This window comes from Mobula hypostoma, chromosome 28 (genome assembly GCF_963921235.1).
Source record: "Mobula hypostoma chromosome 28, sMobHyp1.1, whole genome shotgun sequence".
NCBI lineage: Eukaryota > Metazoa > Chordata > Chondrichthyes > Myliobatiformes > Myliobatidae > Mobula > Mobula hypostoma.
The window spans coordinates 15,713,334-15,740,718 of record NC_086124.1 but is presented as its reverse complement, the minus strand read 5'-3'; the positions used below and the strand labels follow the sequence as shown (position 1 = coordinate 15,740,718).

Genomic DNA, 27,385 nt, shown 5'->3' with positions numbered 1-27,385 from the left:
CCTTTTTGCCATTTCCATGGTTACTGACTGAGCTGCTGAGTATTTACGCCCCTTCCGCTTTTTGCAGAATTGCAGCGTTGATATTATTCTATTTTTTCATAAATAGACATCTATGTGAATGGGAGGGATTTACAGCGCCCTCTGCTGTTCAAATGAAACGTGGGAGCAGTGGTGGGCTGTTGAAACTGCCCAAAGACGGCGCTGGAATTTGAGGTCGAACCCGGTCCTGAAGTCTGTGAGGCATCATCTGTGCCACGCTATGATGCCGCTGCCAAAGCACACTTCATTAATGTTGGTTTTTGAGAGCTTGTTGGTGTTCTGATTTAGATCCATTTAAAGTCATCCACGCGCATTGGAAGTGGAAATAAGAGTAGCTGTGTGGATGGAAAGAAATTCCTGAAGTTAGACGAATGGACTGGGATATAACATGGTTGGCTACAGATTAGAATGTGTAAGGCAGAGCATATCAAATACTGAATATTCTGTCGAATTAATTCCTTGAATGGTTTGTTGAATGTTCAGTCTAAGACAGGGTGAAGTTCCACGTGGTCTTGTCCTTCTGTACAACACGCAGAGAGCCAACATACTTACGGGACAGTCAGATATATAGATAGAAATATTTTGTTCTCTGTTCCAATAAATCTGTAGTAGTGCAGTTGTAGTAAATACAGAGCGTTCTGCTAAATTGGGACAGATCGTGACCACTACGTTTTGGCCTAATTCAGCGGCATGGTGTCCCAAATAACCTAAAGGGATCCTGGCAATTCTCTCGACTAACCTTTGTTCTTGAAGAGTTGTCCCCAATAAGCTGAACCTCTGATTAAACGGTGACCCGTACATATTTAACTAGACTTGTATGTGCCCTTTCTGAAACATAGCATACAGATGTCGTTCCTTAAACCAACTTATATATTTACTCCTGAGGGAGATCGTAGTGATTGTTCGTCAGACCGGTTTCTGGGATGGTAGGACCTTTATCTAATATTCTCTGAGCCTTTACTCTTTAGAATTTAGAATATTCTGAGATGATCTCTTTGCATATCTTTATTTTGTTTCTTTAGAGATACAGCAAAATAACAGGCTCATCTGCCGCAACGAGCCTGCGCCGCCCAAAGACACACCTGTCATCAATTAACCTCCTCACCCGTACAGTATTTCTTTGGATTGTGGGAGGAAACCAGAGCACCCGGAAGAGACCCGCATGGCTATGGTCAGAACGTACCATCTCCTTATAGGCAGTGCTAGGAAATGCACCCCGGTCGTTGGCGCTGTAAAGTTACATGTTGACCGCTACGCTGACGTGCTGTCCTAAGAAGGGTCGACGGGGTAGAAACGCTGAAAAAGAAACTGTTGTCTATGTTGTCTGGAATAAGTAGCTGGAAAGTCCACACTAGCGGGCGGATATCTTCAGTCATTTCCTTACTCCCTGACTCTAAACACGGTGGTGTTATCGAATCGTCCATCCTAGAGGGCTTGTTGATGTTATTCAAGTGGTCCCCTCTCGATCCGGTTTCTTTTCGCAACCTGAAGAGGCAGCTGCCACAATAGATGAGGATATTTAGAGGCTCAATGGCCCAGAGAGCTATGTTGGCTGGAGTCAGCACTTTATGCTTTGGCTCACCTTTGCCAAAGAGGACAAGGAGTAGAGGCCTGACTGGGAGTGGTTCACCTGTCCTCCAGGTTTATAGTTCAGTTCAGGGCTAACAACCCTGACTGGTCAAAACATTTTTTCTCGGAAACAGCAATGAAGAATTCTTCTATAGCTGTGTGCGACTGAACATTCTGAAGCACACCTGAGGCACAATAGAAAATATGGCCAAAGACTTTCATTGCTGCCCTAAATGCAGACATCGTAACAGGCAGTAAGCAATTAAGTTTCTGATTGGCTGCCGCTGAGTGTTCGTGTACCACAGGGGTTGCTGTGGGGACCATTTGATTTCACATTATTAATTAATAATATGGGTAGCGAATTGTTGGCATTGTGGCCATGTCTGCGAAAAATAGGAAAATGGGTGGAAGGGCAGGCTGCTTCAGGAAATAAGGAGTCTGCAGGAGAACTTGAACAGATTAGAAGAATGGACGGAGATGTAGCAGAAAGAGTGCAGTACTGGGAAGTGAATAGAACAGAGGTGAGAAGGGATTTCATTTTGCATAGGGTGGTGAATGTGTGGAATTCTTTGCTAACGACGGCTGTAGAGACGAAGTCATTGGCTATAGCTAATGCGGAGATTGAAAAGTTGTTCATTAGGAAGAGCGTCAAAGGTTACAGAGTGAAAGGAGAATGGGGTTGGGAGGAAAAATAACCATGAACGAATAGTAATGCAAATGCGGGGGGCCGAATGGCCTTATTCTGCTCCTATGTCTTATGGGAAACCTCAAATGAGTACGTAACCTCCGCCAGGCACAGCGTGCGGAGGTTCGCAAATAGACCAGACAGCCGTTCATGACGTCGGGAACGCAGCTACCTCACAATCTGTTCACAGCTCACTCCTGACCACCGGCGCTGTCTGTCTCTCGTTTGCACGTCTTTTCTTTAGGGTGTTCCCATTTGTTTCCTCCTGCAAAAATACACGTGTAGGTTTATAGTTTAATTGGAAACTGCAACAGGGCCGCATCTCATTACGCTTTTATAAATGTTGAATGTTAAGCGTTGATGCTTTAATTTTAATTTTTTTACAGATGCTGATCTTAAGGTAATACCACGAACAAAGAAAAAAGTGAGTTGAAAACCTCCTTTCGTTATAATTTATGATTTACGTCATTTCTTTCTTTTCTTTTTCAATATTTCTATTCATTTCTATATAGAATACAGATTCCAAGAGAATACATATTATAAAACAAAAGAAAATATGTAATAATACCAGATAAGGTATATTGAATTACATTAACGAACTCCTTACCCTATATTCATATAGATTAGATTAAGTCGTATATTAGAATATAAACAGTTTTATTAAAAATAAGGTTCTATACCCACTACCAAAGTCGAAGCTGTCTGGGGAAAAAATAAATTAAAAACCTTATCAGATAATAAAATGTGATATTAACCAACTTCTGCACTTTAACGTGAAGTCAAAGATTATGAAAATAATTTAAAAACGGCTCCCACAAATTTTGAAAATCTTGGTTAGATTCAGAAATTGAACGACGAATCTTTTCTAAATTTAGGCATGCCATAACATCCCGTAAGCACTGAGCATGGTTAGGCGGAATGGCATCCTTCCATTTAAACAAAAGTGCCCTCCTAGCCATAACAGAGATAAAAGCCAGACTGTGGAAATCAGATGTCTTCAAGAAGATATCTCTCCTTCCAACAATACCTAATAGGGCAGTTAAAGAATTAGGCTTAAAATTTACTTTAGTCCTTGCTTTGAGAGTGTTGACTATTCATCTTCGGGCTGCCGATTAGGTTTCTTCCAACACTAACTTTTAAAAAGCATACATTTTTTTATTTTATGAAGAAACTTGAATGGAACATCATACTAGCATGGAGAAGTGAATTGCGTGGAGGAACATGCGTCATCTCACAATCATACGTAACTCGATTGTGAGCGATCTTACTTTCCGACTCGTGAGATTGCGCCATCTATAGGAACTGATGTGCAGGTCTTTTGGAGGGTAACAGGCCTTCCACGGTTAAAGTACAGATAGGTCTCCGTATTTGCATCTAGGCTATCCTTAATATCTGGAACGTGTAGGGTACTCTCCAGTAAACGGCGCAATTATATGCTTCCCCCGACTGAAACACTCTCTGTTGCAATAGTTACTTAGGTTATCTCTGTCCTGTTCCAAATTTAACTTGTTCAATGCTCTCTGGACTGAGAACTAGTGCGTTTGTTTCATTAAGGCTGCGAGGCCAACGGCTGAGGTTTGATCATTTTATTGGGTCACGCTCAGGTGATCATTAAAGAAGCCTATCCCACTTTGATCTTAACACGACAACCTTGCACTGGCTTAATCGTCTGTACCTGTGATTAACAGCGCTCAAGTTTTTGTTATTTGTTTATTTATTCGGCGATGCAGCGCGGAACAGCCCCCTCCAGACTAACACGCCGCGCTGCCCAGCAGCATACCAATTTAACCCCCGGACAATCACACGACAATTACAATGACCAATGGACCTACTAACCGATACACCTGGAGGAAAGAAACGCCCCCGGAAAAACGGAGAATCTCATTGGAGTCTCTATTCCTGCTATTGCAGATATTTACACCACACGCTGCTTCCGCAAAGCTAACAGTATTGTGAAGGACCCCACGCACACCTCACACAAAGTCTTCTCCCTCCTGGCATCTGGCAAAATCTACCAAAGCTTTCGGGTTCTCACGACCAGACTGTGCAACAGTTTCTTCCCCCAAGCCATCAGATTCCTCAATACTCAGAATCTAGATTACATTTACATCATTTATTATTATATTGTAATTTGCCCTCTACTGTGCCTATTGTCTTGTTTATTAATTATTGTACTGCCCAGCACGGTTCTGTGCACTTTATGTAGTCCTGTGCAGGTCTGTAGTCTAGTGCAGTTCTTATGTTGTTTTACATAGTCTAGTGTAGCCTTGTGTTGTCTCATACAGTCTAATGTAGTTTTGTGTTGTTTCGTGTAGAACCAGGGTCCTGGAGGAACGTTGTTTCGTTTTTACTGTGAACTGTACCAGCAGCTTATGAACGAAATGACAATAAAATTGACTTCATTTGACATGACTTGACGCGGTCCACGGGGAGTATGTACAAACTACTTACAGACGGCGCAGGAAATTAAATTCCGAACTCTGGGGATATCCTAAACTTTAATACCATCCCGCTAACCGCTGCGCTATCGTTGCGCCCACTGCCCTTAGTCCAGACCCACTATAAACAATTTGTTGTTACCGCTTGTAACCGCTGATCTGTCGATAGAATGGTTTTCAGCCATTAACAGATAGAGAAACGTCCAAATGATTCACTTACGAATTTCGACATTCAGGGCAAGAAAGAATGCACTGAAACCCACGCCGATGACAGCGCAGTCTATGCAGACGTCAAGCTGTAGAAGGGATAACAGGCTCCTCGATTTTCGATGTTTCCACTTCACCAAGAGGTAACGTGCCAATCAAGACAGTGATCAAATGTAAATTAGACTGCTTCATATTACCCAGCAATATTTACTAGTTGCAAACAGTTTTGAAATGTGTGAAGTAGGCAAATTTCATCTTACCTTCCTGACAGTCCATTGAACACACAGCACCAAGACAAACCTGTGTGCCTTGCGATCTGGTTACCGGCTGATGACGTCATCCTCCATTCATTGTTTCTCAAGGGATGTGACGTCTGTGTTCCCGGTTAATAAAGAGAAAAGAAAAAGAGAACTGGGGAAAAGGTTAATTATTCGGACGCCTGGATTCCGTCCCACCAATTAACACTGCCACAGATAAACACACACAACATGCTGGAGGAACTCAGCAGCCAGGCGGCATCTATGGATGTTGCCTGGCCTGCTGAGTTCCTCCAGCATTTTGTGTGTGTTGCTCAAACTTACAGCATCTGCAGATTTTCTCTTGACTGCCATATATAATCCCACATTTGAATTATATTTTGCCATCCTCACTGCAAGAGGAGTGGGATGAGCTAAAGATGGCGCCAGAGATTTTTGCGGAGCTGGCCGAAACACTTTAATTTTTCTCTACTCGTGTCTCTTTTTTTTTTCCTTTTCAAGGTGGCTGGTAACTGTCGGAGACCATAATCTACAGCTGCAGCTCAAACTACGCTTCTACATGGATGGTGGGTTCTTGCTTTTGGAACTCGCTGAGCGTCCTGGCGTTTCCAATGTCTCCATGTTTCGATGTTTCGACGCGATTCTTCGGGATGCGACCCTGAGGACGACGAGATTCATCGCCGATGTCTCATTCTCTCTCTCTCTCTCTCTCTCTCTCTCATACACACCCATTTGCACATACTCTCTCACACACATACACACTCAAATATACACGTTTCTGCCTCTCTGACACACTCTCTCTCCCCTCCGACGCACACACTCGCTCTCCGCACAACACCCATACATTCTGTCTCTGCCCCTCTCTGTTTGTCTGTCTGTTTGTCTCTCTCTCTATACACACATATACACACACACACACACACACACACACTCGCTCTCTCACACACACCTATAAATACTCTCTCTCTCTTTGTTTCTGTGGCGAGTGAGAGTCTGATGGTCTTCGAGTCGTTGACCCGGACAACCGACCCGTCAAATTCATCACAACATGAAACTGCGAGCTATTGGTGTCAACTTTCGTGTGGCAGGAGCGATGACTCCCTGTCACCCTCGCGAGAGAGAGAGTGTGAGAGAGTGTGAGTGAGTGTGAGAGAGTGTCTGAGATGTCGAAGTGTTTGAATGGACAGTAGCTTTTGATGGACTCTAGATCACGGTCTCCGGAAGCTTTACTACTGCTTTCATGGTGGGTGGAGGAGGCTTGAAGTTTTTGCTGTAGCAAGCGAAGCGGGGGGGGGGGGTGGGCGGAGAGGTGCTGAATCTTTTGCTGCTGCTTCTGCGTGGGTGGGTGGGTGGGTGAGGGGTGACTTCGTGGTTATAACGTTTCTGTCGTTCATTATTTGGGTTTTTTCGCTGTTTTGTAGATGCCTGCAAAGAGTAAGAATTTTAGGTTGTATACTGAATACATTCTCTGATATTAAATTGAACCATGAATATCTCTCATACCTGTACACTTCATTTGGACTCGGATCCAAGTCCTTTGCATCGGGAACAGGCCATGGAGCCTGATTCAGATTCAGAGAAGCTTATTTATTACAAAGTACACTTAAACATATAGTTAAGTATGCCGCTTGCGTTAAGAGCCAACACAGTAGTTCAGTCCCAGAATCTGAATTCAGAACTCAGTGTTTTGTAATGAAATACGGTAACGGAGGCAGTCCAATTACGTCATGGCGGCAGGCCAATCACTGATCCGGATCATGGGTGATCACTTCCTTCGGCGCCACCTGATCGTGCTAATCCAAAATCAGTGGATACAATTACCTGTCGACCCGAAATCCAGGTGACTTGACTTCATTGCCTAATTTGCGATTCGACGCCCACAGTTCTGTAGAAACTTATTCCAAAAGCAGTCCGAAGTCAAAATCGAGATAAAAGCCAGGTGCACATGTAACGATTTTCTGATGCAAATATAACCCCAGATTATATTGATGGCAACTGAACATAACTAATTAGTTGCATGATACTCATATATTTACCTGTCGGAGAAGATTCAGTGGGTAAATTGGGTTTATAGTCAACTGCACAAGTCCATATATGCGCAGGTACAACGATAAACCTACATACAGGAGCATCACACGCCCAGGGCAACATATAAGCATTATTCGCAAGAAAATAAAATATAAATTAAACATAAATTATGCACAATCTGTTTAAGAACAAACACAAGTAAACAAAAACATCCAGAGAGACGTGGTCAATGTTGTCACAGTGTTGCTAAACCTCGGGTCTGCATGTTGGTCCAAGAACCAGTTGGTTTTAGGGACTTGTTGACTGTGACCCTGATTTTAGAGTTAATGGAAATGTTATTCTGCATTTGCCCATCATTGAGTGTTGTGCTCTTTCGGGAGGATTTTCTGTTTGATTGTTACTTCAAGAGATTATGAAATGCATATAATTAATCAACTTCATTTGACACATTGTCTTTAAACAGCATGCGTATCAAGTGGGACGCCAGGGTACGGTAGCGGCTACAAAAACCAGCAGCCGGGTTCAATTCCCGCCACTGCCTGTAAGAAATTTGTGCATTTTCCCCGTGACCAAGTGTGTTTGCTCCAGGCATTCAGTTTCCTCCCACAGTCCCATCGGTTGGTAGTTTAATTGGTCATTGTAAATGGTCCCGTAATTAGGTTCGGATTAAAACGGGGGATGGTTGGGCGGCGCGGCTGGAAGGGAAAGAAGTGCCTATTCCGCACTGTATCTCAATAAATTAATCAGTCAATATCCATATTGATGGATAACTATCCATACAGAGAGATAGACATATAGATAGACGGAGAGAGAGATAGGCAGATAGCTAGATAAATAAATAAATAAATATGGAGGCATAAAGTGGAAACACATGTTCTCGGGGAAACTCACGGAAGAAATGTGGCAAATAATCAGGGGATATTTGCGTGGGGTTGTGAGTAGGTACGTTCCAATGAGACAGGGAAAGGATGGTAGGGTACAGGAACCGTGGTGTACAAAGGCTGTTGTAAATCTAGTCTAGAAGAAAAAAAGAGCTTACGAAAGGTTCAAAAAATGGGCAATGATAGGGATCTAGAAGATTATAAGACCAGCAGGACGGAGTTTAAGAAGGAAATTAGGAGAGCCAGAAGGGGCCATGAAAATGCTTTGGCGGACAGGATTACGGAAAACCCCACTACAAGTATGTGAAGAGCAAGAGGATAAGATGTGAGAAAATAGGACCAATCAAGTGTGACAGGTTGGGCCTGAAGTACACCCTGCAGTAGTAAATCAAGGCAACTGGACTTGCTGTGTTGTCTGGAAGACATTTTACCACTCATCCGGGAGGCTTCGTCAGTTCTATCCATGGTGGATAGTTTTCTAGCTTATAAAATCTGTGAGCTGTTTAAAGTTGTTGCAATCACATGAAGGTCTTTAGGAGTCGTAGTGGTAATAAGAGGGTCACTAGTCTTTCCATTAATGGAGGAGTGAACTGTTGTGGAGACACAGGGGTAGATGTGTTAGGACTGCATTGCAATTAGCTGATAAGTGGTGTCGTACCCCCAACCCCTCTGCTCAGGGGTGGGTTTTTCTGTTTGATTAAGATGGCTTCTTTAACCTCTCATTCAAACCACCTGTCATCCCTGGCCAAAATGTACACATTGTTATAGAAACACGGAAACATAGAAAGCGTACAGCACAATACAGGCCCTTTGGCCCACAAAGCTGTACCGAACATGTCCCTACCTTAGAACCACCTTGGAACTACTGATAGCCCTCTATTTTCCTAAGCTCCAGGCAGCCATCCAGGAATCTCTTAAAATGCCTCTCATTATTTTGTACACCTCCATCAGGTCACCTCTCATTCTCCGTCGCTCCAAAGAGAAAAGGCCGAGTTCACTCAACTTTCTCGCATAAGGTATGCTCCCCAATCCAGGCAACATCCTTGTAGATTTCCTCTGCACCCTTTCTATGGTTTCCACGTCCTTCCTGTAGTGAGGCGACCAGATCTGAACACTGTACTCCAAGTGGCGTCTGACCAGGGTCCTATATAGCTGCAATATTACCTGTCGGCTCTTAAACTCAGTCCCACGATTGATGAAGGCCAATGCACCGTATGCCTTCTTAACCACAGAATCAACCTGCGTAACAGCTTTCAATGTCCTTTGGAACCCCAAGATCGCTCTGATTCTCCACACTGTCAAGAGTCTTGTCATTAATCCTATATTCTGCCATCATATTTGACCTACCAAAGTGAACCACCTCACACTTATCTGGGTTGAACTCCATCTACCACTTCTCAGCCCAGTTTTGCATCCTATCAATGTCCCATTGTAAACTCTGACAGCCCTCCACAGTATCCACAATACCCCCAGCCTTTGTGTCATCAGCAAATTTACTAACCCATCCCTCCACTTCCTCATTCAGATCATTTATAAAAATCACAAAGAGTAGGGGTCCCAGAACAGATCCCTGAGGAACACCACTGGTCACCGACCTCCATGCAGAATATGACCCGCCTGCATCCACTCTTTGCCTCTATGGGCAAGCCTGTTCTGGATCCACAAATCAATATCCCTGTGGATCCCATGCCTCCTTATTTCTCAATAAGCCTTGCATGGGGTACCTTATCAAATGCCTTGCTGAAATCCATATACACTGCATCTACGGCTCTACCTTCATCAATGTTTAGTCACATTCTCAAAAAATTCAGTCAGGCTTGTAAGGCACGACCTGCCTTTGACAAAGCCACCCTGACTAATCCTAATCATATTATGCCTCTCCAAATGTTCATAAATCTGTGTCTCAAGATATTCTCCACCAACTTACCAACCACTGAAGTAAGACTCACTGGGCTATCATTTCCTGGGCTATCCCTACTCACTTACTTGAATAAGCGAACAACATCTGCAACCTTCCAATCCTCCGGAACCTCTCCCGTCCCGACTGATGATGCAAAGATCATCGCCAGATGCTCGGCAATTCCTCCCTCTCCTCCCAGAGTAGCCTGCGGTACATCTCATATGGTTCCGGTGACTTATCCAACTTGATGCTTTCCAAGAGCTCCAACACATCCTCTTCCTTAATATCTATATTCTCAAGCTTTTCAGTCCACTGCAAGTCGTCCCCACAATCGCCAAGATCCTGTCAAAGGAGTGTCCCTTGTCCTTCAGATATACAACTGACTCTTGACCTAAGGTGTTGGCCCTCCTATGTTAGGCCATCCGTTTGTGAACTGGTTGTTTTGTCTCGCAATGTTGCAATGAGAGCTGCACAGATCTACGTATTGGCGAGACACAGACAACCGCTTTGTCATAGCAGAACTATTGCAAGGACTAAATTGTCTAAAAATCCCTAAGTCTTTGGACAATGGGATGAAACCAAGCACCTAGAGGAAAGGCGTGGTTTGACGGGAAAAGCGTGCAAACGTTCGTATAGACGGGGCCGGTAAGGAACTCGTGAAAATTCATAGTGGTAGAGTGATGACAATACCTATGAATGCTAAGGGGTGAATCTTAAACCTTAAATATGATGGGCTGGAACAAACGGGGATTCTCGGGAGGTTCAAAATATCGTGACCAGCACTTCAATCACTACGATGTGGATGCTGTCAGCCTACAGATGGTGAACGGGATCAGAATAGATATGAACTCCATTGTCTGTTTCGACAAGTTGGACTGACGGATCTGCTTCTCTGTTGCATAGCATAGAGAGTCAGAGCATGGAAACAGGCTTTGAGATAAGGGGGTGGTATGTTCGGAGGGAAAAATCTCACGTGGCCGATGAGCGTCGGGCAAACTCCACATAAGGTGGCGCTTCATGAGGCTGGATCCATCATTGGGGACCAACACCATCTTTTCATTACTGCCCTCTTTTCACTACTGCCATCTAGGAAATGTTACACGAGCCTGAAGACTCACACACAAAGCTTTATGAACTCTTTCATCCCCACTGACATCAGGTTTCTAAACGGTCCAAGAAACCATGAACACTGGTTTACCATTTTTCTTTTGCACTATTTACTTAATTAATTTACTTTGTAACCTATGGTAATTGTCCTATATCTCCTACTGTAACCCTGCCACATAGCAACACTTTTTATGCCACACCTCAGCAATAATATGCTGATGATGAACTGCACTCATATAATGGTGGGAAACTCAACTGTTGATTTATTAATACCTGTAAATTTCCCCCCCCCCACCCCCCATGCATCAGAGCATTATACCTATCAGTTAGATTTGGCTGAGATAATGTCATTGGGAAAATGGGAAACAATGAGTTGGGATTACTCTGATAGAATAGACGGACTGAATGGTCTCCCACTATGTCCTGAGTTCTGGACCGTTTTGTTGATTTTGTTTCGAGGAAATCTCTCGCCATTCAGCTCCATATCTCTGCTCCAAATCTCATTCATCTTTAACTCTGAAGGCTAAATATAATATGAAATAATATAATTACATCTGCACGAGGTGCATCCAGCTGCAGCTCATTACAACCTGTTGGGGAACTTGAGATGCAGCTGGATGACCCTCGGCTCGTATTCAGAATGAATAGGTCATAAATAGAAGCTACATGGACGTAATTACTCCTACGTTGCAGAAGCCATGTAGAATGTAGTTTGGGGATGGAAAGGAAATAGACAGACTGTACAAACTATCCTTCTTATCATTCACTAAATAATAAACTTTTGATAGTGTTGCGGGAGGGGAACCGATCCACCAGGGCAAAGCCGTGGCAACCAAGTCTCTAGCAGTGAGTCTGGCTCCGTTCCTGGCTCAGAGGGAAATAGGTGAGAAGAGGAGTGCCCTACTGATAGGGGATTCCATAGTTAGAAGGACAGACAGGAGATTCTATGGACGTGAAAGAAACACCCGGATTGTCTGTTGCCTACCAGATGCCAGGATCAGAGATGTCTGTAAAGAGGGAGAGTGAATCGCCAGAAGTTGTGGTACATGTTGATATCAAGGAAATAAGTAAGAAATGGGATGAAGTCCTGAAGGAACAGTGTGGGGTGTTAGATAGAAAGCTGCAAAGCAGGGGCTCAAGGGTACTTGTCTCTACACTACTGCCTGCACAGGCGCCAGTGAGGGTAAGAAAAGGATGTTTTGGCAGGCGAAAGCGTGGCTGAAAAACTGTGGTAGGGTTTCAGATTTCGGGATCATTGCGATCCTTCCTGGGAAACATATCATCTCTACAAACAGGATTAGTTGCACCTTGACTCAGGGGATGGGGTGGTTTGGGCAATATTCTTGCGGGCAAGTTTGCTGAAGATGTTGCAGAGGGTTTAAACGAATTCGGCAGAGAAATGTGACCCAGAATGTTAGGGCGGTGGATGGGGCAGTTGTTATACAGATAGATCCAGCGTGTAGTGAGGCTGTAAATCAGGAAAGCAGATGATTGGGCAAAGCTTTTGGTAGTGTGATGCGTTGAAATGTTTCTATAAAATAAGTAGTAGGTTCAACAAGTCAACAGTGTGCAGAAGTGCTGATAAATTAAAGTGCAGGGGAGACTCCGAAAGTCTCCAGAACAAATTAATATACATAATACTTTAGAAATAGATAAGGATTTAACTTCTGGTGACATTTAGGGCAAACTGAAAAGGATGTTGAATACAGGACTGCAGGAGTTATATTTCAATGCACGAGGCATACGGAATAAGATAGTTGATCTTGTACTGTAGTCAGAGAGTGGCAAGTATGATGTTCTGAGCATCACTGAGTCATGGCTCAAAAAAGATCAGAGTTGGGACCCTAACATCAAAGGATACACATTGTATATAAATATAGGCAGGTGGGCAGGGGAGGGGTGGGGTGGGGTGACTTTGATGTTAAAATGTGCCATCAAAATCTCATAAGCAGTTAAGATAGGATGAGAAGAATTAGAATCCTTGAGGGTAGAGTTAAGAAACTTCAAAGGTAAAAAGACTCAGACAGCCTCCGAACAGTAGCCAGGATATAGGGTACAAATTCCAAGGGAAGATAGTAAACGCATGGGAAAGGGGCAATGGCAGGATAGTCATGGGGGATTTTTGATATGCAGGTAAAATGTGAAAAATCAGGCTTGTGATGATCCCAGCGAAGGAATTTGTCAGATGGGTTTTTGGAGTAGCTTGCAATTGAACCAACCACGGAAAAGACAATTCTGGATTGGATTTTGTCTTCCGTATCAGATTTGATTGGGAGCTTAAGGCAAAGGAAGGAGTGATCATAATATTCGCCCTGCAGTGCAATAGGATTAAGCTAAAATCAGACATATCTATGTTACAATGGAATAAGGGGATCTACGGAGGCCTCTGAAAGGGGCGGGCCAAAGTTCATTGAAGGGGACCACTAGCAGGGTTGACCGGCAGAACATCAAGGGTTGGATTTTCTGGGAGCAACTCGGAAGGCGCAGGTCCAAAGAAGAATAAGTACACTAAAGGGAGGATGACACTGCCGTGGCCGACAAGGGAAGTCAAAGACAACATTAAAGCAAACGGGACAGCATACAACATAGCAAAAATATTTGGGAAGGTAGAGGATTGGAAAACTTTTAAAAACCAACAGAAGACACCCAAAACGCAATGAGGGGAGAAAACATGAAATATGAAACAAAGCTAATCTAATATAAAAGATTATACCAAAATCTTTTTCAGTTGTTTAAAGAGTAAAAGAGAAGCAACAGTAGATATGCTCTTCAAACATTGCTACTGCACTTCCTGACAGCACGTTTCTTGCACCGACCATCCTCTACATAAAAATAATCGGAAAATGTATCTAGAGTGGGAGCAATGGGAGCAAAGAAAGGGCCTCGAACTCATTATGTATTTTCTGTCAGTCTCGCTGTGGAAGACTGTAGCAGTATGCCGTGAATTCGAGAGTGTCGGGGTGCAGAAGGAAGTGTAGTTGTCATAACTAAGGAGAAGGTGTTCGGAACACTGAAAGCTCTGAAGGTGCATGGGTCAGCTGGAGCGGATGCACTACACCACAGGATTGAAAAAAGCTAGCTAAAGAGATTGTGGAGGCATTAGTAATGATATTTCAAGAATCGGTAGATTCAGGAATGGTTCTGGAGGTCTTCCGGAATTGAAGGAGGCAGAAAAAAGGAAATCGTTTGTCACATAGCCTGACTTCAATTGTTGAAAAGATGTTGGAATCTATTTCGAGGTACTTGATAAAATAGACCGATGTCAGCATGATTTCCTTGATGGAAAATCCTGGCAAATCATTTCGAATTATTTTAGGTAATAACAGGCAGGATAGGCAAGGGAGAGTGAGTGGATGTTGTTTACTTGGATTTTTAAAAGGCCTTTGACGAGGTGGTGAAAATGAAGCTGCTAAAAAAGATAAGAGACTCTGATATTACAGGAAAGGTATTGACATGGGTAGAAGATTAACTGACAGGCAGAGGCAAAGAGTAAGAATAAAGAGGGCCTTTTCTGGTTAGCTGCTGGTAACTAATAGTGCTCGCAGGGTGAAATGTTGGGTTAGCTTCTTTTCACGTTATGTGCCAATGAATTGGATAACAGAATTGATGGCTTTATTTCCAAGTATCCTGATGATATAAATATTGGGGAGGGGCAGGTCTTGTTAAGGGAGCAGAGAGCCTAAGCACCTTCGATAAGTCATTTCGAAGAAATCTTGGCACAGTTTACAACTCCATCCACTGTCGGTCGTCTTCTGTTCAGTAGGCTCCCCCTACTGGACATTTACCATCACAGCCAAAGAAACAATGAAAGATGAAGATATACTTTACGTTTCTGTGCTCTGTTTCCTATTCCCTTTAGATGGATTGAGAATGCTTCGCATGCTTCATCGTAAAATAAGTATTTTCTTTGGAGTTCGCTATGAGAAACGATTACGATTGCTTAGTGATTTAACTGTGAAGTTATGATGTTTGTAAGGCAGGATTTCTCAACCCTTATCAAGCCATGGATCTTCCATTAACTAAGGGTTCCATGCACCCCGCTTGGGAATCCATGCCCTAACGTGTTCACCGGTTCAGTCTTCCATTATCGTCTAGATTTGGATACCATCCGCAGTTCTTAATTCACCATACTGAAATATAATTTCCAAATGTTGTGTAAGTTCTTATTCTTCATACAAACGTGCATCATATTTGAAATATAACTAAGACAATTTTATATCAACGCTGCGTAGTTATTACTTTCAATATTCTTGTCGTGACTTTCATACAATAAATTTCACACTACCCCCTGCTGGTGAAATAATTGTCATACAAATCTGTACCAAGATCAATGTTCCAGCGATCTCTACCATAAAATTCTAGCGTACATCTGTGGATCTCCGCTCAAATCACATTATTCTGCTTAGTTGACTCCACTGCTTCTTTTGGGCCATACATCATGGTCCGAAGGGTAAGTTTATATAATTCATATAATTCCCCAGTCTAGCCTGTGGGGCAGTTAAAGACTATTCTCAGCTGAAGAGTAGAAATAATGTTAATATACGTCTGAGCGTATTTTCTTCATCATAACTCTTTATAAGTATTTAGCTAAGCATGGTTCAATAATTTGATACCAACTTTTAACGTGTACAGAGTATATTAATCATTGTCTAATTCTCCGTCCAAGCAATGGTTCAAATTACCAGTTACACTCTGATAAATAGAGGAAATATTTGTATCTTAGTGTTTACGTGTGGTGTTACATAATCTGTACGCAAGGATGGGGATCCGAGAGACTGTGATCATCTGCGCATATATTGTGATCATCTGCGCATATATTGTTTTCATCTGTGCCCTCTATTTTCTTTTATAAAGTTGGTAGAGTATCGGATCCAGAGAATGATATGATGACGGAGATACGGTGAAATGGTGTCTTTGAGATAAGAATGCGTCCATGGAATAACTGAATGACAATAAGTGGGGGTTGTTTTGGTTGACGTACTGTTCTTTTCATTTCCGTCATGATTCTGTTGTATGTGAGATTAGTTCAAGGGAATAGTGTGCTTGATTGACAGACATAGTTTCAAAGCTGATACTTGTACAGATGGGGAGGACTGAGAACTGGGCTTGCGAGAGCAGAGCGTTCACAAAATGAAATCACGGAATAATGACGAGGGTTCTTCTGTGAGGCGGCTTTGAAAGGTTTCTGGAGGTTTGATGCAGAATTAATGTAACTTATTCTTGCTTACTCTTTAGAGTGGTCGTGAAAGTCCAGAGTGAAAATGGTAAAGACTGAATGCCGTTGTTCTTTCGTGCCGTTTGGTCGCTGTGTTATATAATCAAACCATCTTAATTTCAACTGGTCTTCGGGCTTTCCTTTGTTTCCCTTGCGTTTGAAGATCTGCCCAGGCCCATCTTGTCGCTGGATTCCAGTCTGATTGCGGAGCAAAAAGGCGTACCGTTAATTGCTCAGTACCGAGGAGAGACCTCGGTCTCTACATTCCACCTGAACATGAACAGAGATCAGCTAATTGATGCTTTTCTTCCTGGCCAGCTGTTCCACAGAACAAATCAAACATCTTCCACATCCAGAAAAATGATTTGGAAAAGAGTGGAAATTACACCTGTGTCAACGTTCCGTGTTTGCTATGTTACTTTGGATTCCCAGCATACGCAGAATTTCTTCTGTTGATGTTCGTGGAATCGGGTGACACTGGATGAACACATTAGTGTGGTGCTGGCGTAACTGATCAACCTTATGGCATCGAGAAGCTTAGACGAGGTGCATAATACACCGTCGTATAGTCATTTAATGAGAAGATGCATCAACAGACCAACAGGATATGAAACATGATCTGCCCAGCAAGACAGACTAAATTCTGATATCATATGTAAGACCGGCGTCTGAGCGGTCATGTGTCTCTTACTTATTCGAAGTGAAGTGTCTTTCTTTGACTAGTGTCATTGTAATAATGCGAAACATGTGGAAGTCATAATGCAAAGATGTCCTGGAACAATGGCCTCAATGAAGGGCTTAATGTTGCACAAAAATGTTACAGGAGCTTCTTTAAAGTTTACAGATTATTTCGAACCCAGCGTTAATAGAACATGCAACATAGATCAGCACAGCATGAGGACCACGATTTTCTACTGAACCAAATAAATTAATAATCAGATTGCAACTAAACTCAACTCTTATGCCGATACACTGTCTATACCCATATATTTTCCTCACATTCATCTGCTTGTCTGAATGTCTCTTAAAAGTCCCGAATGTATCCGTCTCTGCAACCACGCCTGGTAGCGGATTCAAGGCACCCATCACTCTAGGCGTAGAAAACTTGCCTCTAACATCTACCTTAAAAATTACACACTCCTACTTTAAATGCATGCCCTTTGGAATTAGGGATTTCAGCTTTGGGGGAAAAGATGTTGTCTGTCTACTCTATCTATGCCTCTCCTTGTCTGATAAAACTCTGTCAAGTCTCCCCTCAGCCTCCGACGCTCGAGAGAAAACAACTTAAATTTGTCTAATCTCTCGTTATATCACATACCCTTCATTCCAGGCAGCATCCTGATGTTCCTATACTGCACCCTCTCCAAAGCCAAGATATCGCTTTCTATAATTGGGCAAACAGAAATGTATGTATGCAATACTCCAGATGCGGCTTAACTAAAGTTTTCCAAAGTTGCAGCATGACTTCCTGAGCTTTGAACTCAATGCCTCGAGTACTAAAGGCAAGTATGGTATATTCCTTCTTCACCACCCCATCAACTTCTGTTGCCACCTTTGAGAAGCTATGAACGTGGACTCCAAGATCCCTCCACGCATCAACTCCGTTTAGCGTCTTGTCCTTGATAAATCAGCTCCTGTCTGAGAGGCGTCTTGGATTCCTTCAATTCGATTACCAAAGCAAAAGGTTTACAGCCGGTGCTATCTCACTCACGCAACCCTGGAGCATCTCCACAGCAAAGGTGCATACATCAGGACGCTCGTTATTGATTTCAGCTCGTTATTTAACACCATTATCCCCTCTAAAGTAGTCAGTAAACTCCGAGACCTCGGCCTCAAGACCCTCCTGTGCAATTAGATCCTGGATTTCCTTACTTGTAGACACCAGTCAGTTAGGACTGGCTCAATTAGGGATTCACTCGGACATCTGAACTCCCGGCACACCAGCGAATTCACACTGGAGAGAGGCCATTCAGCTGTTCTGAATGTGAGAAGGAATTCACTCACTCATCCACCCTACTGAAACATCAGCGAGTTCGCACTGGGGAGAGATCACTCATCTGTTTTGTGTGTGGGAAGGGATTCTCTCAGTCTTCCGGCCTGCAGACACACCAGCAAGTTCACACTGGGGACAGGCTATTCGCCTGTTAGGCTGTAGGAAGGGATTCACTCCGTCATCTCTATTGAAGGTACATCTGTCATGGTCCGGTCCGTGAAGTCCGTATTCCGGTTCACGGTCTGGTCCATCGACCCTTGCTCCAGGTTTTCCTGTCTACCCTGCTTCTGTTCTTGTTGAGCTCTAATTAAGCCAGCTGATGCTCGGTGGGGCTGGAGGCATAAATACCGTCAGAGACCAGGGCGGAGCTGCTGGATTGTTCTTATCCTTACTCCTTATATCCCTTCCTCTGCCTTCCGTTTCCTCGCCTGAAGCCCTGCCTTGTATTTGCTGGTAACTCTCGCCTTGTCTCGTCTGTAGTCTTGTCCTGCAGCCACCCTGTACCTACCTCCCTTCCTGTCCCTTGCCTAGGTCGGGTAAGCCAGGCCGTATTGCCGTTATCTACGGTTGGTTCTGTCCCTTGCCTCTGTCGGGTGGTGATCCGCGCCCTGCCCAGGAGGAGCCTCTAGCCTTCGGCCTCAAGACTGAAGACTCCAGCTTCCTGCATCCTGCCAAGCCTCGCCTCTAGTCTCAAGCCTGAAAATTCCAGCCGCCTGCCTTCTGCCAAGCCTCGCCTCTAGCCTCAAGCCTGAAGATCCCAGCCTCGTCCTGCTCGCCTGCCAAGTCTCGTCCTTGCCCAGTTCTGGGGTCCGAGCCAGAGGCAAGATCCAGGTACTGGGTCCTTGTCCAGTCTCTGGCTCGGAGACCAAACCCGGGCTCCTAGCCCGCTTGTCCAGTCCTGTTCCGGGTTCTCGGTTTTCGTGTCCATGTCCTTGCCCTCAGCCTGTATCCTAGTCCAGTCCCTTGTACTTCAGTGTCTGTGTCTTGCACTTGGGTCCGTTCCCAGCCACCTCCTTATGATAACATCAGCAAGTTCACAGTGGAGAGAGGCCGTTTATCTGGTCAGACTGTGGAAAGCGATTCTCTCATTTATCTGCAAACAACAGGAATTCTGCAGATGCTGTAAATTCAAGCAACACACATCAAAGTTGCTGGTGAACGCAGCAGGCCAAGCAGCATCTGCAGGAAGAGGTGCAGTCGACGTTTCAGGCCGAGACCCTTCGACAGGACTAACTGAAGGAAGAGTGAGTAAGGGATTTGAAAGTTGGAGGGGGAGGGGGAGATCCAAAATGATAGGAGAAGACAGGAGGGGGAGGTATAGAGCCAAGAGCTGGACAGGTGATAGCAAAAGGGGATACGAGAGGATCATGGGACAGGAGGTCCGGGAAGAAAGACAAGGTGTGGGGGACCCAGAGGATGGGCAAGAGGTATATTCAGAGGGACAGAGGGAGAAAAAGGAGAGAGAGAGAAAGAATGTGTGCATAAAAATAAGTAACAGATGGGGTACGAGGGGGAGGTGGGGCCTAGCGGAAGTTAGAGAAGTCGATGTTCGTGCCATCAGGTTGGAGGCTACCCAGACGGAATATAAGGTGCTGTTCCTACAACCTGAGTGTGGCTTCATCTTTACAGTAGAGGAGGCCGTGGATAGACATGTCAGAATGGGAATGGGATGTGGAATTAAAATGTGTGGCCACTGGAAGATCCTGCTTTCTCTGGCGGACAGAGCGTAGATGTTCAGCAAAGCGGTCTCCCAGTCTGCGTCGGGTCTCGCCAATATATAAAAGGCCACATCGGGAGCACCGGACGCAGAATATCACCCCAGTCGAATCACAGGTGAAGTGTTGCCTCACCTGGAAGGACTGTTTGGGGCCCTGAATGGTGGTAAGGGAGGAAGTGTTAGGGCATGTGTAGCACTTGTTCCACTTACACGGATAAGTGCCAGGAGGGAGATCAGTGGGGAGGGATGGGGGAGACGAATGGACAAGGGAGTTGTGTAGGGAGCGATGCCTGCGGAATGCACAGAGAGGGGGGGAGGGAAAGATGTGCTTAGTGGTGGGCTCCCATTGGAGGTGGCGGAAGTTACGGAGAATAATATGTTGGACCCGGAGGCTGGTGGGGTGGTTGGTGAGGACCAGGGGAACCCTATTCCTAGTGGGGTGGCGGGAGGATGGAGTGAGAGCAGATGTACGTGAAATGGGGGAGATGCATTTAAGAGCAGAGTTGATAGTGGAGGAAGGGAAGCCCCTTTCTTTAAAAAAGTAAGACATCTCCCTCGTCCTAGAATGAAAAGCCTCATCCTGAGAGCAGATGTGTTCGGAGATGGAGGAATTGCGAGAAGGAGATGGCATTTTTGCAAGAGACAGGGTGAGAAGAGGAATAGTCCAGATAGCTGTGAGAGTCAGTAGGCTTATAGTAGTCATCAGTGGATAAGCTGTCTCCAGAGACAGAGACAGAAAGATCTAGAAAGGGGAGGGAGGTGTCGGAAATGGACCAGGTAAACTTGAGGGCAGAGTGAAAGTTGGAGGCAAAGTTAATAAAGTCAACGAGTTCTGCATGCGTGCAGGAAGCAGCGCCAATGCAATCGTCGATGTAGCGAAGGAAAAGTGGGGGACAGATACCAGAATAGGCACGGAACATAGATTGTTCCACAAACCCAACAAAAAGGCAGGCATAGGTAGGACCCATACGGGTGCCCATAGCTACACCTTTAGTTTGGAGGAAGTGGGAGGAGCCAAAGGAGAAATTATTAAGAGTAAGGACTAATTCCGCTAGACGGAGCAGAGTGGTGGTAGAGGGGAACTGATTAGGTCTGGAATCCAAAAAGAAGCGTAGAGCTTTGAGACCTTCCTGATGGGGGATGGAAGTATATAGGGACTGGACATCCATGGTGAAAATAAAGCGGTGGGGGCCAGGGAACTTAAAATCATCGAAAAGTTTAAGAGTGTGAGAAGTGTCACGAACATAGGTCGAAAGGGATTGAACAAGGGGTGATAAAACAGTGTCGAGGTATGCAGAAATGAGTTCGGTGGGGCAGGAGCAAGCTGAGACAATAGGTCGGCCAGGACAGGCAGGTTTGTGGATCTTGGGTAGCAGGTAGAAAAGCCAATTGCGAGGTGTGGGAACTATAAGGTTGGTAGCAGTGGATGGGAGATCCCCTGAGCGGATAAAGTCGGTGATGGTGTGGGAGACAATGGCCTGGTGCTCCTTACTGGGGTCACGATCGAGGGGTAAATAAGAGGAGGTATCCGCGAGTTGTCGCTGTGCCTCGGCAAGGTAGAGGTCAGTACGCCAGACAACAACAGCACCCCCCTTATCGGCGGGTTTAATATTAAGGTTAGGATTAGGGTGGAGGGAGTGGAGAGCAGAGCGTTCCTAAAGAGTGAGGTTGGAATGGGGACAAGGTGTGGTGAAGTCGAGACGGTTGATGTCCCGTCGGCAGTTAGCAATAAAGAGATCCAGAGCAGGCAGAAGACCAGAGCCGGGTGTCCATGAAGAAGAGGGGGGTTGAAGACGGGAGAGTTCCCACACCTCGCACTTCCCGTTTCTACCTCCTACCCAAGATCCACAAACCTGCCTGTCCTGGCCGACATATTGTCTCAGCTTGCTCCTGCCCCACCGAACTCATTTCTGCATACCTCGACACTGTTTTATCACCCCTTGTTCAATCCCTTCCGACCTATGTTCGTGACACTTCTCACGCTCTTAAAATTTTCGATGATTTTAAGTTCCCTGGCCCCCACCACTTTATTTTCACCATGGATGTCCAGTCCTTATATACTTCCATCCTCCATCAGGAAGGTCTCAAAGCTCTACGCTTCTTTTTGGATTCCAGACCTAATCAGTTCCCCTCTACCCCACTCTGCTCCGTCTAGCGGAATTAGTCCTTACTCTTAATAATTTCTCCTTTGGCTCCTCCCACTTCCTCCAAACTAAAGGTGTAGCTATGGGCACCCATATGGGCCCTAGCTATGCCTGCCTTTTTGTTGGGTTTGTGGAACAATCTATGTTCCGTGCCTATTCTGGTATCTGTCCCCCACTTTTCCTTCGCTACATCGACGACTGCATTGGCGCTGCTTCCTGCACGCATGCAGAACTCCTTGACTTTATTAACTTTGCCTCCAACTTTCACCCTGCCCTCAAGTTTACCTGGTCCATTTCCGACACCTCCCTCCCCTGGTTCCCCTGGTCCTCACCTACCACCCCACCCGCCTCCGGGTCCAACATATTATTCTCCGTAACTTCCGCCACCTCCAACGGGATCCCACCACTAAGCACATCTTTCCCTCCCCGCCTCTCTCTGCATTCTGCAGTGATCGCTCCCTACACAACTCCCTTGTCCATTCGTCCCCCCCCCCCCATCCCTCCCCACTGATCTCCCTCCTGGCACTTATTCGTGTAAGCGGAACAAGTGCTACACATGCCCTTACACTTCCTCCCTTACCACCATTCAGGGCCCCAAACAGTCCTTCCAGGTGAGGCAACAGTTCACCTGTGAGTCGACTGGGGTGATATTCTGCGTCCGGTGCTCCCGATGTGGCCTTTTATATATTGGCGAGACCCGACGCAGACTGGGAGACCGCTTTGCTGAACATCTACGCTCTGTCCGCCAGAGAAAGCAGGATCTTCCAGTGGCCACACATTTTAATTCCACATCCCATTCCCATTCTGACATGTCTATCCACGGCCTCCTCTACTGTAAAGATGAAGCCACACTCAGGTTGGAGGAACACCACCTTATATTCCGTCTGGGTAGCCTCCAACCTGATGGCATGAACATCGACTTCTCTAACTTCCGCTAGGCCCCACCTCCCCCTCGTACCCCATCTGTTACTTATTTTTATGCACACATTCTTTCTCTCTCTCTCCTTTTTCTCCCTCTGTCCCTCTGAATATACCTCTTGCCCATCCTCTGGGTCCCCCACACCTTGTCTTTCTTCCCGGACCTCCTGTCCCATGATCCTCTCGTATCCCCTTTTGCCTATCACCTGTCCAGCTCTTGGCTCTATCCCTCCCTCTCCTGTCTTCTCCTATCATTTTGGATCTCCCCCTCCCCCTCCAACTTTCAAATCCCTTACTCACTCTTCCTTCAGTTAGTCCTGACGAAGGGTCTCGGCCTGAAACGTCGACTGCACCTCATCCTACAGATGCTTCTTGGCCTACTGCGTTGACCAGTAACTTTGATGTGTGTTGCTCTCATTTATCTACCCTGGGGAGAAACCGTTCACCGTCTTAGACTCTGGGAAAGGATTCACTCAGTCATCTCAACTGAAGGTTTATCAGTGAATTCACACTTGACAGAAGGCATTTACCTACTCAGACTGTGGGAAGGGATTCACTTAATTATCCACCATACAGAGACACCAGCGAGTACACACTGGGGAGAGGCTGTTCACCTGTTCCAGGTGTGGGACGGGATTCACTCGGTCATCCAGTCTATAGAGACACCAATCAGTTCACACTCGGGAGAGTCCATTCAACTGCTCTGACTGAAGAAAAGGATAATACCCAGTCATCTCAATGACTGGCACACCAGTCAGTTCACACTGGGGAGAGGCCGTTCACCTGTTTTGACTAGGAAGAGATTCACTCAGTCATCTGACTTACAGAGTCACCAGTCAGTTCACACTGGGGAGAGGCCATTCACCTGTTCTCGTTGTTCTAAGGGATTTACGGACACATAATCAGTTCATAAGGGAGAGAGGCCATTCACCTGCTCTGACTGAGGGAAAGGATTTACTTAGTCATCGCAAATACTGGCACACCAGTTAGTTCACAATGGGGACGACCATTCAATTGTCCATACAGTGGCAAATGATTCACTCAGACATCTGACCTACAGAGTCACCAGTCAATTCACACTGGGGAGAGGCCGTTCACCTGCTCTGAATATGGGAAGAGATTCACTCGTTCATCCCTCTTCATGACACACTGAGTTTACAATGAGAAGAAGTTGAAATCGGCTGCGTGCTGAATATTTAACCATTATAGTTGTTGAATCCAGAGGCAAGTTCAAAAGTGACTTTTGGCGTTGAACTCTGTAATTATTGCTGCACCCGATTCTGAATCCTGGTCACTGGGCATGAGAGGAATTTTTTTCTCCAGGGAAGGCTAAGGCCAGACGGAGTGATGGTGATTGGAGATTCAACAGTAAGGGGACAGCATATTATTTAGCTGTGAAAGAGATGTCATGTCTTGGTCATGTCTCAAGATGGTACGATGCCTCCCAGGTGCTAGGGTCCAGGATGTCCCAGAGCAGCTGCAGAATACTCTCAAGGGGGAAGGTAAGCAGCTAGAGGTCGAGGTGCACATTGGTAGGTAGAGGGAAGAGGTCTTGGACAGTGAGTATAGAGAGTTGGAAAGAGACTGAAGAGCAGGACTTCCAAGGTACAAACGTCTAGATTACTCCCCGTGCCAAATACTAGTCAATGCAGGAATAGGATGATAGTACAGATGAATGAGCGCTGGGAAACCAAGGAGCAGGGTTTCAGGTTCTTGGATTATTGGAAGATCTTCTGGGTCAGGAGTGACCTGTACAAAAAGGATGGATTCACCTAAACTGGAGGTGAACCAATATCTTGGCCTGAAGGTTCGATCGTGCTGCTCAGGAAGGTTTAAATTAATTTGGAAGGAGATTGGGAACCAGAGCATCAGGTCAGAAAGTGTAGGGATGGAGAGGAAGGTAAATGTTAGGGAGTAAAAGCGGGCAGGAGTAAAGTAATAGATGTGAGACGATGGATAGCTTGAAGTGTGCGTCTTTTAATGCTCGGAGTGTTATAAATAAAGGAGATGGACTTGGAGCATGGGTTAGCATCATTTTATGGCCATTACAGAGACTTGGTTGAGAGAGGGACAGGAATGGGTGATTAATATTCCAGGGCTTCGGTATTTTTGAAAAGATAGTGAGAGGTGTAAAGGATGGGGGCGGGAGGAGTTACATTACTAATCAGGGACAGATTCACAGCTGCAGTCAGAGGGGACAGAATGGGGGCTTGTCCACTGAGCCTGCAGTATATGGTAGAACAAAAATAGGAAGTGTGAAATCACTCTTAGGGGATTATACTACAGACTCTCCGCCCCCCAGTAGCTATCAGGACATTGAGGAACATACATGCATGCAGATTAAGGAAACATGTAAAAACAATGGGCTTGTTGTCATTGGGGGAATTCAATGTGTAGGCAGAAGTTTCTTTGGTCATTTGGTTAATAATTTAATTCTTTCGGCACAACATTGTGCGTCAAAGGGCCTGTTCTAGTGATATACTGTTCTATATTTACGATTCCATCCTTTCTTATATAAGGGACTCAAAACTGCTCATAACAACCCAAGTGCTGTCTGACCAATGCTTTATAGAGCCTCAGCATCACATTCCTCGTGAAATGTCAAGTCCTGTGGAGTGTCTCAGCCTGAAATGTTGACTGCTTATTCCTTTGCAGAGATGCTGCCTGACCCACTGAGGTCCTCCAGCATTTTCTTTGAGCTCCTCTCGGTTTCCACCATCTGCAGAATCTCTCATGTACAGCATTATATCTTCGCTTTTATATTCTAGTCCTCTGGAAATGAATGCTTATATTGCAATTGCCTTCCTTACCGCCAATTCAAGCTGCAAGCTAAACTTTAAGGAATAGTGGGTGCTCCCACTCTGTTTACAAATCTGATTTCTGAATTTGATAAACATAAGGGAAACTGCAGATGCTGGAAATCCAGAGCAACACGTGAATTAAAAAAAACGCTGGAGGAACTCAGCAGGTCAAGCAGCATCTATGGACGTGAATAAATAGTCGACGTTTCAGCCAGAGACCCTTCTTTGGGATTGAAAAGGAAGAGGATAAGACCATAAGACACAAGAGCAGAATTAGGCCATCTGGCCCATCGAGTAGCTCCGCCATTCAATCATGGCTGATCCTTTTTCCCTCCTCCTAAATCCCACTTCCTCGTCTTCTCCCTGTAACCAAGAACCTATCAATTTCTACCTTAAATATACCCAACGACCTGGCCTCCACCGCTGCATGTGGCAACAAATTCCACAAATTCCCCACAATTTGGCGAAAGAAATTTCTCCGCATCTGTTTTGAAAGGGCACCCATCTATGTCGAGGCTATGCCCTCTTGTCCTAGACTCTCCCACCATGGGAAACATCCTTTCCCCATCTCCTCTGTCTAGGGCTTTCAACATTCGTAAGGTTTCAATGAGATTCCTCCCCAACCATACTTCTGAATTCCAACGAGTACAGACTCAGAGCCACTAAACTCCCATCTAATGATAACCCTTTCATTACCGGAATCATCCTTGTGAACCGCCTCTGGACCCTCTAAAATACCAGCACATCTTTTCTTCGGTGAGGACGCCAAAACTGTTCACAATGTAAGGTCTCAGCATCACATCCCTGCTCTTGTATTCTAGACCTCTTGAAATGAATGCCAAAATGGCATTTGCCTTCCTCAACACCAACGTTACCTGCAAGTTAACCTTTAAGGTGATCTGCACACGGATTCCCAAGTCCCTTTGAGTCTCAGATTTTTGGAGTTTCTCCCCCATTTAGAAAACAGTTTGCACATTTATTTCTACAACTAAAGTGCATGACTATGCATTTTCCAACATTGTATTTCATTTGCCACTTTCGTGTCCATTCTCCTAATCCAAGTCCTTCTGCAGCCTGCCTGCAATGCTACCTGCCCTTCACCAATCTTCGTACCATCTGCAAACCTGGCAACAAACCCATACAAATCATTGATATACAGTATAAAGAGAAGCGGCTCCAGCTCCGACCCCTGCGGGGAACCATTAGTCACTGGCACTAATATTTGTAATCCATATTAAATTGCAAAAGGAAGGTATATGTGTGATTGTAAGGAGAGGGATAGGGAATAGACAGATAGTTCAGTGTAGCCCTCTGGCCATTCCACTCAACAATATGTTTTGAAACTGCTGGGCGAGATGGGGAGAAACCACTTACCAGGGGAAAGCCGCAGCAACCAGCTCTCAGGCATTGAGTTTGGCTCTATGGCTTAGAAGGGAAGCGGGAGAAGAGAGCAATGGTGATAGGGGATTCCATAGATAGGGGAGTA

The 27,385-nt window shown here is 45.1% G+C and overlaps 1 protein-coding gene and 2 pseudogenes across 3 annotated transcripts in view; 2 read left to right on the top strand and 1 right to left on the bottom strand.

Moving 5' to 3' along the window:
• Positions 1-6,473, top strand: part of LOC134339077 (uncharacterized) — a 54,633-nt gene extending 48,160 nt beyond the window's left edge. For all 3 annotated transcript variants that reach the window (XM_063035379.1, XM_063035380.1, XM_063035381.1), the window contains 3 exons: positions 2,680-2,717; positions 4,968-5,081; positions 5,697-6,473. In XM_063035379.1, coding sequence (XP_062891449.1) covers positions 2,680-2,717; positions 4,968-5,033 — 104 coding nt within the window. In that variant the 3' untranslated portion in view covers positions 5,034-5,081; positions 5,697-6,473. The remainder of the gene's footprint in view (positions 1-2,679; positions 2,718-4,967; positions 5,082-5,696) is intronic.
• Positions 1-27,385, bottom strand: part of LOC134338864 (histone H2A type 1-like) — a 597,857-nt pseudogene that overhangs the window by 477,206 nt on the left and 93,266 nt on the right.
• LOC134339083 (histone H2A-like) overlaps positions 1-27,385 on the top strand; it is a 211,734-nt pseudogene that overhangs the window by 139,912 nt on the left and 44,437 nt on the right.